General features: G+C 35.1%; 1 protein-coding gene across 1 annotated transcript; it reads right to left on the bottom strand.

Annotated features, from left to right (window-relative positions):
- Positions 1-705: 705 nt before the first annotated feature.
- LOC128241005 (death-associated protein 1-like) lies at positions 706-11,151 on the bottom strand. The gene is made up of 4 exons (XM_052957990.1): positions 11,002-11,151; positions 5,864-5,957; positions 3,177-3,234; positions 706-2,618 (listed from the first exon to the last, which is right to left on the bottom strand). The coding sequence occupies exons 1-4, from the start codon at positions 11,051-11,053 to the stop codon at positions 2,496-2,498; spliced, it is 327 nt and encodes a 108-aa protein (XP_052813950.1). The 5' UTR covers positions 11,054-11,151; the 3' UTR covers positions 706-2,495.
- Positions 11,152-15,537: the final 4,386 nt, after the last annotated feature.

Here is a 15,537-nt window from a genome sequence, read left to right as displayed (position 1 = left end):
TAATAAGTTTCATTGGACTCCTCATACCATATCACTGGGTATCGCTAGCAATACAATAGCCGAATCCGGTGTTGTTGCCATAGTGACAATTCTTGTGTACGTATTCGTTTTTGGCACCTTGTCACTTGTAACCGAAGTTCAATGTACCTAGCTTGCATACTTTGAGTTTATCACATGATCCATCTTTTCCCAGACGGATTGAGACAAGATTAAGGATTCTGTTGGCATAGAAACCAAATGTATTGTCCCAACAAATAGAGCTGACACAGAGACAGGGCGCTCGACTATTCGGTTATGGATCACTGTACAATAAGATTAAATGAAAACAATCTACTATAATTTCTTTTTCCTATTTAAAAGAATAAAGGAGCAAAATATGTATTTTATGCACGATAGAGTTATAATACTTGATTGTGTATATCTTCAATGCAATACATCAAGAAGTTGATGGGTTAACTTATTGACTTTTGACTTGTATTTGCTTACATGCAAAACCATAATCATAATTTCTATGTCGAATAATAAAGGGCAATTATAAGTATTTTATGCAGGATAGAGTTATCTAAATTGATAATATAGAATGTTGGATGGTTGGCAGCCCTTCTACAAGGTTTCAATTCTAGGGTGAATAGTAAAGCTCTACTAACTCTTTGAATAGCTTCTAGGTTTGTTCCTGGAGTTGTAGTTTATATAACAAAACAAAGATAATCTTACTTTCAGGCAGTGTTTTATTCTAACGGCTAGTCCAATCTTAACAATTGTAAAAGTAAGTCATTTTTTCTCAACAATATAAAAGAAAAGCAGAGAACAAGGTTTCACACTTATGAGTAGAAATTATCATCTAATGGCACAGTATAAAAAACATGTAATTATATATTAACAGACTGAGTAAAGCCTTAATATGAAACTACATAGTCATTAATCAGTTTAAAAAGATTCATCAGCCAATAAATGTCTTGTTTTTGACAGTTCAACTGAATTGAAACGTGGTACACAAATGTAAAATATTTCGAAAAAAAATCATTAATATGTTTTTGACCTTAAAGAAAACAATAATTATTTTAAAACCTTTTTAAAAAAAAACTAATTACTTTTTACATGTGTAGAAAAGTACAAAGCTTAACAAGAAACTATATAAAATGAAGGAGTCTGGCTTTATACATGTAATATCATATTTAAAAAAAATATCTAACTGGGATTGAATAAAGTAATGGACATGTTTCAAACATCCTACAATTATTGCCATTTTCTCATATGCAATTAACTTTAAAAAGTTTACAAAGCTGAAAGCGTGTATACCAGTTGAAGTCTATACAGTATATACCAGTTGAAGTCTATACAGTATAGGTATTTAGTATAACACATGTGTGATTTTACATTACGGATAAAAAAATACGTGAAAATTCATAATCTATCATCAGATATTTTTCGGACAAAATAATTCAATTAAAGATCGCCTACATGTATGTTATTAAGTCAAAATAATGTTTTAAATGAAGAGGTATGAGGCTTACAAACTGCAAATACCGTATATATAAAATGTGCAATCTTTTACTGCACTGCAGCACATTTCCATTTTTAGTGAACACAATCAAACAATGATATTCGGTTCTTTAATTATGCGTTCAGTGCTCGGCAAACTCAATTTTCAACAACTTTTAAACATTATATTATCCGTAACTTACATAAAATGAACACAGTTTTGTTTAACAGAAAAAAAACTTACAGAAACTTCAATAATATGCACCAATTACCCAAAACAAAAATATATGACTCACAAAAAGTGATAGAAGCAACAACATTTATAAAACAAGAGTGCCAGGAGCAAACTCCTTAGCTCATCTGTCAATTCCAGTCAAAGGTGCAGAACTCAATTATCATGAATGCCAAAATTATGGGTCTTGCTAATAATACACCTGCGCACATTGTCTCTGACAACATGTTTATCAACTATGTTGCCCATAACAACAACGACAACGCTCTGACAATACCCAATTATTTTTCTTGAAAAACAGACAGGCTAAAAAAAATCTAAAAGATAATCAATATAATAACACATATGACTTTTACCGATTCTTAATTCCATTAAGACTTTAACATATAAGTATCTGCTAATAACTTTCCGTTATGCTACATTCCAAATGAAAAATGTATATGCTTTTAATATTCAAATTTCAACAACCAACCTACAAACTACATGGTGAGTTACACATGTACAACATATCAACAATGCCATTCATGTAAGATACTGCTGAATGTTTTAATTTTGCAAGGGTTGAATATTTGTGAGTTTTGTTCATTAATCAAACAAGAGATAACAATTTCAAAAAGTTTGTTTACTATTAAATATTAGTATCAGAATTTAAACCTTACATTAGTGGCATCAGCAAAAAAATAAGGAAAACGTCCCTTGCGAAATTATACCATTCTACAGTAGTTGACGATGCTCTGAATTTGGACCTTCACCATGCCAATGACCTTGAGATGACCTTGATCTACTTCCTTGGCTGTTGAATCTGCACCTTGGTGTTTGGTGACTGCATGGGTCGGTTAACGTGGGTGGGCTGGGGCTTCTCGTGTATCGCCCGAACAGCTGCCTCAGGGAAATCTTTGTCTCCCTGTGTATAATTATTATGATTGTGTTAACCCAATATGACACATGTATAGATCAAGTCCTATTTCACTTCTTGGACGCAACACAGTGATACTGACTGGAAGGTTTAAAATATCAATCAATATCTTCCAGAAATATGGTCTTGCACTCTTTTAAAACTGTTTTTTTCGGACTCTCAGATTTCAATTGAATGCTGTACACTTATATAAATCTTTATTTGGCTGCATAAGCATTTTCACTCTGTATTGTTTCAACTACACAAGTCAACCACATTCAAATAAACTATAGAGGGTGAGAGTTTAGTGGTATAAATGTCTGCCTCTCACCCAAGAGTGGATATAATCCCTGTCAGAGGTAATTTCCCCTCACCTCCGACCTCACAAAAAGGACACAGTACTAGCTTCTGCCAGAGTAACTCAAAATTATAACAGCATTCAGCTTTCTGTACAGTCAAACTAAGATAAATTGGTGTAAACCAACTATTGCTACGGTCACTAGCACACCAAGACCTTTCATTTTTTTGTTAAACAAGATGAGCTCATTATCTTCACCATACACCTACCTTGGTTACAGCTCCTGAGATTAACACTTGTTGATGGTGCTTGTCCACTTTGGCCGGTCTGTAAAATATGTGTTCATGGATTAACAATAAAGCTGGATGAACAACTAACTGCTTCAGGGGCTATCATTGCCTGTAGAATCTGAACAAAATACTTTCACATGTTCATTGTATATTAACTTTAATGAATATATAAAATTCATATATATGTCACTCATTCATTATGTGAAATCTGCAGGGACAGTGAGTCAAGTGGAGGAATAATGTATTGTTTCCTCTCCGTGAAAAACATTGGTTTAAACATTTAATTGAAAATAAGTGCATTAGAACAGTCATAAATTACAAACATAATAAGTAACTAAGGATTGAAGAGATAGCTTAGAGTGTATATACAAAAATTACATATATATATAATATACCTCTCTCTTTATTATGTGCCTCATAAGCGGACTTGTTATTCAAATAAATTGGAAAAAAAATATATGATTTTTTCCAGTTGAAGTTTCTAGATCATTTCAAGAGAAATCAATTAGTATATATCCTTTCTGGCTGTTTATAGCGTTTTTTCAGCGAATTATAATGTTTATAGAGATTTATCAGTGAAATAAAATTGATATTTCACAGATTTTAAGTGAAAATGCCAATTTGATATTTTTCACTGTTTTGAAATTTTACCCCATTTTCATATGTAGCCAAATAAAATATAAGCGAGCACAGGGCAGAGACACATTTTCAATGATGTCATTTCCTAAATTTACATTTTAGGCATATAATAATAAGAAACAAGAGCTGTCACAGTATGTGACGAATGCCCCCGAATGTGACATTGACCTACGAACAAGGTCAGTACATGAAAAGTTGATCTTGCCTTCACGTGTCAAATACATATGGCAAGTTATTTTAAATTGCCTCTGAACATAAATAAATACCACCCATACTTGACAACCTACACTGTTATGTCCTTATATTCAGAATTCCCTTGTGAATAAACACTATCTTTCACCTTAGAGGAAGGGACATGGGTCTTGCACAAGACACGTCGTCTTCATATGTGGAACACATGTAGCAAGTGATTTTAAAATCTGTCCATACAAGGGAAAGTTACAGCCCTGACACGACAACCTATACTCTATGTCCTTATATGCAGCACTCCATTGTGAATAAACACCAAGTGTGACCTTGACCTTTGAGGTAGGGACACGGGTCTTGCACGTGACACGTCGTCTTGGTATGTGGAACACATGTGGCAAGTTATTTTAAATCTGTCCATACAAGGGAAAGTTACAGCCCGGACACGACAACCTATACTCTATGTCCTTATATGCAGCACTCCATTGTAAATAAACACTAAGTGTGACCTTGACCTTTGAGGTAGGGACACGGGTCTTGCACGCGACATGTCTTCTTGGTATGTGGAACACATGTGGCAAGTGATTTTAAAATCTGTCCATACAAGGGAAAGTTACAGCCCGGACACGACAACCTATACTCTATGTCCTTATATGCAGCACTCCATTGTGAATAAACACTAAGTGTGACCTTGACCTTTGAGGTAGGGACACGGGTTTTGCACGCGACACGTCGTCTTGGTATGTGGAACACATGTGGCAAGTTATTTTAAAATCTGTCCATACAAGGGAAAGTTACAGCCCGGACACGACAACCTATACCCTATGTCCTTATATGCAGCACTCCATTGTGAATAAACACTAAGTGTGACCTTGACTTTAGAGGTAGGGACACGGGTCTTGCATGCGACACGTCGTCTTGGTATGTGGAACACATGTGGCAAGTTATTTTAAAATCTGTCCATACAAGAGAAAGTTACAGCCCGGACACGACAACCTATACTCTATGTCCTTATATGCAGCACTCCATTGTGAATAAACACTAAGTGTGACCTTGACCTTTGAGGTAGGGACACGGGTCTTGCATGCGACACGTCGTCTTGGTATGTGGAACACATGTGGCAAGTTATTTTAAAATCTGTCCATACAAGGGAAAGTTACAGCCCGGACACGACAACCTATACTCTATATCCTTATATGCAGCACTCCATTGTGAATAAACACTAAGTGTGACCTTGACCTTTGACGTAGGGACACGGGTCTTGCACGCGACACGTCGTCTTGGTATGTGGAACACATGTGGCAAGTTATTTTAAAATCTGTCCATACAAGAGAAAGTTACAGCCCGGTCACGACAACCTATACTCTATATCTTTATATGCAGCACTCCATTGTGAATAAACACTAAGTGTGACCTTGACCTTTGAGGTAGGGACACGAGTCTTGCACGCCACACGTCGTCTTGGTATGTGGAACACATGTGGCAAGTTATTTTAAAATCTGTCCATACAAGGGAAAGTTACAGAGCCGGCCGGCCGGACGGACGGACGGTGCGATTTTAATATGCCCACCTTTGGGGGCATAAAAATGTTTGTTTCTGTGTAAGGTTACAAAATATTTCACCTCATGAACTCTAACAGTGAGATTTTCACTCATGAAATATAGCTTTTGCCACTCACTTGGTGAAATATATTGTGATCTTACACTGTAACTAACAACTATCCTCTATTAAAATTTAAATCTATCAATTACAAATAATATTGAATATTAAAAGGGTATATCCTTCAATCCTCACTTCAGTAAATGTGAGGAATGCATATGTTTTGCCCATTTTCTACGTACACTTCATATTCCTCAGCGTCATCCTCCTCTGGTTTTTCATCGGCTGGCTTCTCAGGTTTTTTATGAGTTGCAACCCTCATACCACCAACTTTCACTGTAAAAAACATTCAAATCATTAAATATTATTTATTTCAGAACGAAAGCTTTTTCTAAACATAGAAGATTGCAACCAACTATACATCAGTAAAATCTTCACTCCAAGCTATAATAGACCAAAAATATATGTATAATATACATATATGAAAGAAAAAAAAAGATGATTGTATTAATTAAAAAACACCCTCATATGCAGCACGTTTTTTAGCTGATTATGCAACTGAAATTGATTAACAAGCACAATTATTGGACTTCTTTGATCAATTATTATAATTTTTCAATATTTCATAATATTAAAATATTAATTTATCTATAACAGGGCCGTGATACAATAATTACAAACATACGAATTGCTAAATACATGTATATGTGCAACTTGTTAGTGCTTATTAATTATCAGAAATGAATGGACAACACTGGTTAATGCCGATAGAAGAATAATTTCCTGGTTCTTGCTGTGAGGGCACTGTGGATTGTGGGTTAACAAAATACCATATTGTTTCTCCATTATCTAGCAGTTTCCGATCAATGATTTATGGGTCGTGTTGTCATCAACCAGCCCTTTTTTTATGGCAAATTTGGGGCCGATATTGGGCCCCATTCCCCATGGAGTAAAGTTTATAGTTTTCCCCAGGTTGTGTCAAAAATTCCCCCATTGTGGAAATTTTATTTTACTACTATCTGTAGAAGTCATATTTTCATTGTCAAACTGTGAAAACTGGTAAAGATCAGGTGGGCACTATGTTAAGTTTCAAACAATCGATAATCTAGCTCGCATGATGGTAACATGATTTTTGCAATATACAAGTTAAATTTCCCCTGTCAAAAGGCCCCGCCATACTCCCCAAATTTGGGGAAAAAGGGCTGTCAACTGTGTATTTTGCTTACGTTTTGGTTATTATAAATGTTCAAGAGACTAAAGAGAATGTATCTTTATTAACATTTTCAATGGATGATCATTCCTAACTTTAAATGTTTTACAGTATATTGTTCAATGGTACTGGTTGACGGTACATTTCCGAACAGGGCACAAATCCCGAACACTGGCTAAAACACGCGTTTGTTTACTGTGATTGATTATTCAATATCATCTAGATCAATACAGAGGCTTGCCTTGGTCACATTTGCGAAGTTTCATTTTGTATTGTTCAGTATTTATCTAAAAAAATGCCATTCAATGCTTATACGCTTAAAGATCAAAATGTAGCACATGGGGGAATGACTTCAGAGGGCGCACGCGCATCTTTAGGTTTTGCAGTTATGTTGACCTACATTCAAGGTATTTATAAATAGAAATCACGGTTTACATTTGAAGCGAATGTTTTGTAAAAAACATCGGAAACAATTAATCACTTTGCAGCTAAGTGTTTATTTAATATAGCATACTTTTTAATTATAATTGTATGACTATGTATTTTCGCTTTTCAAGTGTTCGGTATTAAATGTGCCCTCCATAGCATAATATTAAGGGTGATTTACTGTCCATAAAATGAACGATTTTCGACATAAAATAGATGAGATCGTGAATCTGTACTTTGACAGCTGTTTTCACATGAACCAAAGATGTTTCATACGAAATTTTAACTTACTACAACAAAAACTCTCCAAGATAATTGTACAAAACCTCAAAAAGTGTTCGGATTTGTGACCTTAGCCAGTACATTATTAATCCGAACACAGTACAAATCCTGAATACCTGCTAAAACACGTAAACCCTGTAATATTTGACTCATCAATGATTCCTATCCCTTCATCAGGGATGATAACAGAGCCAAGTTGCCAATCCTGAAAATGTCTGCGTGGGGTTCAGGGGGCCGCTGAAGGCCCCCGATGGGTCCATGGCAAAGTCCTGGTGGGGGGACAAGGGGGGCGAAGCCCCCCGAAGCTTTCCGTGTATTTCAGGGTTTCCAATACCTTTTTTTGCCTTAGAATAATGTTCAAGGTTACACCTTTCGGTTTGGTAGATATAATTATGTTCAACACCAGACATCCACAATCAGAACAATTATCAGGAATCTTAGCAGTGAAGTTTAACACCTATGTCTTTAAACAAAGTTAAATTTACTTTTTTTTACCTGAAGTCACAGGCATTAGACATGTACCTGGCATTTTGGTTCAGTTGTCCACTTCCCATAAAACTCAACTGGCTATGATCAAATGCATGTCTACACTGTGGGATGTTTGATTTATAATAATGAACAACATACCAATTATCATGCTTGCAAATGCTTATTGCAAAACTAAAAAGTGTATTTATTCAATTTTTGTGTATCATAAGAGTATTTAATCCATTTTCTGCAAATTTGATGAGAATATAATGTTATTAATTATTATATAAATTATTCCAAGTAATATCCAAACGGGACTTAAATGCTTTGGCAGCGTAGCCGTTGTGGACATGGTGGACTTTGACGTATTCTGGTCCCCAAGCCAGATTTATTTCCCCTCATGGTGTTACATGAGTCCTGTAACACACAAACTAGATTGTCCCACGGCAGTTCAAGTCTCTCAAACAGGCTTTTAAATTCTATGAAAATTCATTCAGAATCAGCCCTTGTGATTTTTAAGGAGGCCAAATGTCTCAACACTATTTCTTTCTCTATAGCATAAAAATAGCTGCAACAGTTTTCTCATTGTTTGTGTTTGTTGACTTGTTTAAGTTGAAACAAAACCGAGTTTCACGTAACTCCTCCACATGTTCATCATTGAAATGGCTAGCCACTCCGTAAGTCATCTTGTATGTTGCTGTACACCTTTGAAGTTTTAATTCACTGAGAGCTTTTGTATCTTTGGCAAGTGTCTTAACTTCTCTTAAGTAAGACTCACTACTGTGGTGCCAGGGAGCATGTTCAGCCATAAATCCAAGTATCGTGGTCATTGCATTGGATTGTCAGTCATTGACAGGAACAACTGGATGCACTGGCTAAGGTGTCTGTTCATCCCTGACTTTTGGAACCATCAACATACCTGGAAATACAAATTACAACTATAGAATTTAAATCCCACTCAAACTGGGTCATCAAGAAGTTTTGTTGAACTGTCTCAAATAGAAAATAAAATGCTCCTACGTAATATATATTACTACTACAAAATATTTATTCATTTTTTTAAAATTTGAACCAACCTAATTTTCATTTGAACTTCCCATTATAGTCAACAGCCACTACTTATTGAGAACAATGCTTCAAACATTATGAAAACAATAAAGAAACGGTTTACAGCGTAAACTTCAATCGGCCAAATAAAATTTGTAAAATAAAAATCGATTATTATGACACAATCCGAATCGGGATGTCCGAAATAATGCTACATGCGCAAAATTCATTCTCAGTTTGATCATATTCTATTAACTTAAAAAGAAACGTTTCGGGAATTTCTCTTAAAAATAAATGCCAAATATACCCTTAAAATCGACGAATCGATGTTTTTAGAAGTTGGTGGTCGTCGTTTTTTTTCCAATTTTCCAAAACCCGTTTAATCGTCTTCGTCGTCTGTCATATCCGGATACTGTCTTCTAGTCCCATCGGTAATTTCCGTAATCACCGGATGCTATCTTAATACCTGTAATCTTCAGGCCGTAAATTTAGCTTACCAATCATATAGCTCGATTGCCAAGACGTAAATATGCTCGTTAATTTCCGGCTTTACAAAACTCACCTTTCGTACCCATATTGTTCGAACTGAGCTCGAATCGCTCCCTGTACCCCTCCCCCCTAGAAAAAAAACTCAACGGATTTACATTAATCTTAAAATCGATCCGTGAGGCCTTAAATCCGGAATTCCGCATTAATCCGGAATTTTATCATCCCTGCTTCATTCATCCAAGATATATTTGTTTAACCTAATACACCAGTCATTTGTAACCACGACCCCCACCTCCAACCCCCACCACAGGTCCAGAGGTTAGTCTAAAATAATAGACGTGTTATACGGGATTCTTCCAATCCCTAACGTCTAAACGGGAATGTGCAAAAAACGGGGGTGTTTTAAAAATATTGAAATTGTTTTAAGTGAAGTATTTTATGGTTGAAATTGATCATAAAGAGTTATTTTCATATTTTGCTATGTAAGTGAAATGTTATTTTGCACAAACAAGCATGTAATGCATTAAAACAAGTTGTTTACCTTTCCAATAAAACGAAAGTTGACTGACACAGACAACAATTATGCGAAGGGGAACAACTCGATACAATCGTACTAACTCGGCCTCCTCCGACAAAGCTTCGAGATAGACCTCGTTATACAATCGTAACAACTCGGCCATGGCCGAAATGTCCCGAGCGATTTAAAACTGTGCCCTGAAGCCTTGCAGGTGCCCTTCATGTATATATCGTTATGTTTTGACAGAATGAAATGAAGAAAAGCCGTCAAATTCATAATTATAAGTTGGATAAAAAAAAATTGTGTACGGAACTAATATAAAATAACATTATCTGGTAATATTTCTTGTTTTTATGATATTTTATAGACGCTATATGCTTTAACCCGGAATCCTGATCGGAACAACTACCCACTTTTGATACTAAACAATTTGTACGTGAAGGATTTGCCATATCAAAAATCTAAAAAAAATCCGTCAACGTACAATTATTTGGACTAGGGCAAATGGGCCGTGTTTTTACCTTACCTATCAAGTGGCCCAGCAGTGCCGAGTGAATGCGGTGATTTTGTTTCAGGCCGAAATTAGCGGGGAATGAGCCTTACCCAGGATGTCCCCAGGGTGCGGGTGTATTTGGGGGTGATTTCACCAGCAGTTTGTCCCCACAGGCTAGGATTTTACCTGTGGTTGGCTGGACAGAACCTCAAGTCCCCCCTGACCTGTGGGGGCCGTTGTTAAGACTGGTGCATGACAACTATACCAGTACCAAATGCCAATGTAATTGATTCAATATTCAGACTGATGTCAAGTTATGAAATACATTGTACATGTAAGTTCCAGAAAACTAAATAGACTTTTAATTTTAAGTTTTATTGCGCATGCCCATATTTTGACAAAAAATCACATATTGTGCGAATACATGTGGAAAGAAAATTTGTCTAACCTGCAGGAGCGTGTCCTGCCTTCAGATTGGGATCTTCAGCCTGGTCTGCCATTGTCCGCGTTCAATAAAATTACGCAATTTATTTCTAAATAAACAAGATACTCTTTAAGTTGTTCGACGACGTGTTGTGTTTGCGTATGACGTAATCAATTTGTGTGTATTCATAAGACGCAAAAACTTGTAAAATGGTTGGCTACACTACACTAACATAAGTATACTCGACACTTAAACGCAGTGATCTCCCGCAGTAAATATTTTATAACATGAACGAGGTATCCAATGAAGTAGGTTCCAATGTGTTATTATACATTTATATGCTATATTTTTCTAGCTGTAACTATTCAATAAACGTGTGAGTGGTAGGCGCATGGGCTCCTAGTTACAATAAACACCCCAGGTACAATTCAGTTCAAGACAGGGCAGATGGGCATGAAAAATAACTGATATTTATATTAAACAAATTTTTCAAATTATAGTGTAATGTAAACGATAATAACACATTTTCTCTTGTTTCATTATCTAAATAATTTCGAATATAAGCAGATGGAATATATTTCTGTTCTTCGAGCTATTTACTGATATTTTGTGGTTTTTTTTAACCAATATGAACTATTACTAGCATTTTGAACAATCTGTTGGAAAGATTGGCTTGAATATGAGGCTAACATATGATTGTTTGTCTCCTTTAAACTTAAATTAGTTTTAAGTAGTAGATTTTTCCTTCTGTCCAGTAAAGAAACCAATCCAATTTCTTTCGTCAAGCCCGTTAATTATTATCTTTTTTTTCGATTATATCTTTTTGTTATTGAGCACGATTATCTCATAAAAACGACATATGTTCTAAATGCTACCGGAAGGTAGCCAATATATAGCCCAATCGAGAAATGTTGAGGTGACCAATTTACCTAGCTGCTTTGTATGCATTATTTTAATTCAAATAAGTGACTAATTACTATTTTTAGAATGTTCAGTTTAATAAAAGGAAGCACGCGGAGAAACGGAATGCGTCAGTCGCTAGTATCAGACGATGCAGATAAACCATCCCCAAATGGAATATACACATCAACATGATCAATCCTTTTAACACAAGATCAACTTGTACAATGGACGTATACCTCGATGCTTACCAAAGGTAGCCAACACGTACACGTACCCGTACAAGTAGTTGTTCGCAACCTCTCTAAAACCTATCATGTACAGGTAGGAATCTATTGTTCATGGTTTTCAATGATTCGTAATTTCATGCAATAATTAAGTACTCTTCATTTTTAAGTTTCTTGTGTATGCATTAGATCCATAAACAACATTTTTTGTCATATCCCTAAATCGAAGTTAAAGATGCTATAAGCCGTCTCTCGGTATGTGAAGCAGCTGGGCCTGATGTCATTAATAATCGTAATACTATTCTACCTGAAGCTTCCTCAGAACTTAGCCAACCTATATGTGATTTGTTCAATGCTTCGTTAACTTCTTGTGTTGTTTCTTCACACGTATGCACTGTCTTTAAAAAGAGTAATCCTTCCAAACCATCAAGTGATCGTCCAATCTATCTTTTAAGTACCTTGAAATAATAATATTTAAATATGTATTTAACTTTCTCCGTGATACACGTTTCTACTGTCAACCAGCCTACCTATGTATATAACATTTTTGTCAAACTTTCGACAGTTGTCTAGAAATAAGAGTTGTCTTCTTTAAAAAATCAAGCTTTCGACAAAGTTTAGCATCGCGGTCTACTTTATCCACTCGACAAAGCAGGCCTGTGTGGTAATTAATTGTCTTGGTTTTCCAACTACTTTGAAAATAGGCGTCAGTGTGTGGTAATTCCGGAAGCCACTTCAGCATTAAAATCCATTAAAGTTTAAATTCCTCAGGGCTCAGCTTTGTGTCCTCTTTCGTTCCTTGTTTATAATAATACAACAGTAAACGAGATGTATCCAAATATCAACTTATTTGCTGAAGCTACAAGTCTCTCTGTTAAAGTGAACTCCCCTAGACTGCAACTTTAAAACAACAGACATAGATAAAAAACAAACTATCCCTCTGAGCTGATTGGCTTGTTAAGTTCAATCCTTATACATCTGAATCAATGGTCATGTCGAGGAAAAAAAAAACATCCATCCACCTGTGTACATGTTAGACGCTGCTGTCCCATTTGTTGAATCTCACAGTTACCTTGGTATTTTTCTTTTTAATGAATGCAATTGGCATACTCACAATACATATATTAAAGACAAAGTTTGGTCTAGAGTTAATATCCGAAAACGCCTGCCGTATTATCTTGATAGGGGGTCTCTGGATGTTATTTATTTATCTTTCATATGAGTAGTAGGAAATTGAGGGGAGCAGTTATCACTTGGTGATGTTTTACTCATATAGAATTGAGGGGAGCAGTTATCACTTTATGATGTTTTACTCCTAAACGAGATTTTGTCCTTGGAAAGGCCCTTGGGAGGGGGCTAGACTCGTATTGTATACTGTGATGGTCCTTTACGATATAAGTAAACTAATTGACAATAATGCGAGTGTGTATAAGTAAACGTGAATGAAAATTGTTGTAGACCGATATTGTTCTTTATAGTATAAGGGAAACAACTGCTACACTACACGAGGTGGAAATACGGAGAAGCGTTATTCTTCTTGAACACAGTCGATGGGTTGTGAGAGTTCTTTAAATTAGTACTTGCTGTTGCTAATTCCAGATCGTTTGTTTATATTTAAAAGCGAGGATTATAAAGACCCTTTGTATAGCTAAATGCTTTTTCAATGTTTGATTTTAAGCTTGTACCTCGCAAGTATTTTTAATGTTACCACTAAGTAAGTTAATTTCATCTTGAAAACAAGGTACAGTAATGTACGGACTTTATCTAGGACATCGTAAAAATAATATGTTGTGAGAATAGCTATACAGGTAAACACAGGTACATACCATAAACTAACACAGTATTAAAATAAAATTAAATCTAAGACAAATATCGTGAACGCTTTGAAAACCCTTTAAACGGTGTGTATTGTTCAATAGGACACAACAAAAAGTTATCGGATTATGGTAAGGGTTATTGGTCACATTTTTACAGTCTGTACATGCAGATTTGTATGAATTACTAATTACTCTCACCAGTAAACATCGGCTTAAGACGCCTTACATAGCACGATGATATGTATAATTGAGGTAAGTCGTTGTTATTTTGGTTTTAAAAGTTATTGCTAAAATGTTTGATGAAAATGCTAGCGCGTTAAAATAATGCGGCTAAAGTTGTAGTTTGTATTACGCATCAATACTGATTATGAGACAACTTTTCTATATATTTATGCTTTGTTTTAAATAGTTAGTTCTCTTTTAAACAGCTGGATCCATTGAGCTATTTAGTTGCAAGATAAGCTTCAGTTTTTATATAAGGAGGAATTTGTAATAGTAACACATATATTTGTAAGTACGCATTCCTGAAGGTCGGTGTTTATATCTTTAAAATTACCTTTTTTTGTAAAATATGTAAATGATGTAATTACCCCCCCCCCCCCTAACCTTCTGTATTATAAATTTATATAATTATCTTCTTTTGAATTGCTTTGGAGAAAATGATACAGTATAACTCTGAGATTGCTTTACAAAACCAGATAAGTGTGGAAATGGAAATGGATCTATCTATCTATCTATCTATTGTCCATACTTGTATTAAGTTTTACAGATGAAAGTGAGTAAAGTGTATACAATTTTTGTTAAATAACTTACCAGAGCTTACACTATCCCCGTTTACGTAGACTTTAAAAAAATGCCTTATTATACCTACTGTATTCCCCGCGTTTGACGCAGTAAAAAATGCTAAATACAACAAGGCATTCTTTTCTTTTCCTCTCACGATTTCCTTTTTCCTACCCGAATTAAGGTCTCCGGATTTCACTTATATTTATCGCTAAGATGATTACTTAATTATCCGAAAATATTTGCTTTATTTCGAGACAAGCAATGTTAAATTGAGGTCAATCGAATAAAAGCTTCAGTCACTTATTGTATTTTAAATTTTAAAGTATGTTCACTTAATTACTCCTTTTGGCGCACAAATATAGTTTTATCCGAAGTTTAAGCCACTTGTAGGTCACTCCATTTTACCATCATTTACTACAAGATCTTGCAATGTATTATCGATATTTCTTCTTATCCTTTTCACGCAAGTGCTATCACCTTGATTTAAATCGCTTCAACCCTTTTGTATCCTTTTATCATTTAACAGTTTTAGTTGTTGTTTTAGTTTTTAAACCTAAATACGCGATCACGAAAGGTAATTGACTATAGTAGCAGTCAACATTGGCGTTTGATGCAAATTGACAATTGACTATTTCCTACTGAGTGATATCCCTTTTCGAGCGGAGAAAATCTGTGACACCGCGTAAGACAACTAATTTGAATTAAGCTTATTATCGTTTTATTTTTGATAAATAGATATGTTGCGTGTATTAATGTAATATTGTATTTAAGTTTTACGAAATAACTTTTTACATTTAATAAATGTATAAGAAAATTTAAACTTCGAACTG

This window comes from Mya arenaria, chromosome 7, assembly GCF_026914265.1.
Source record: "Mya arenaria isolate MELC-2E11 chromosome 7, ASM2691426v1".
Lineage (NCBI taxonomy): Eukaryota > Metazoa > Mollusca > Bivalvia > Myida > Myidae > Mya > Mya arenaria.
Note: the sequence above shows the minus strand (reverse complement) of the source record. Positions and strands in the feature narration are given on the sequence as shown.

Coding starts and splice junctions, on each gene's coding strand:
- LOC128241005 (XM_052957990.1), bottom strand. CDS start 11,053: ATGGCAGACCAGGCTGAAGATCCCAATCTGAAGGCAGGACACGCTCCT. Junction 5,958..11,001: donor GGCAGGACACGCTCCTGCAG/GTTAGACAAATT, acceptor TGTTTTTTACAG/TGAAAGTTGGTGGTATGAGG. Junction 3,235..5,863: donor GACGCTGAGGAATATGAAGT/GTACGTAGAAAA, acceptor CATATTTTACAG/ACCGGCCAAAGTGGACAAGC.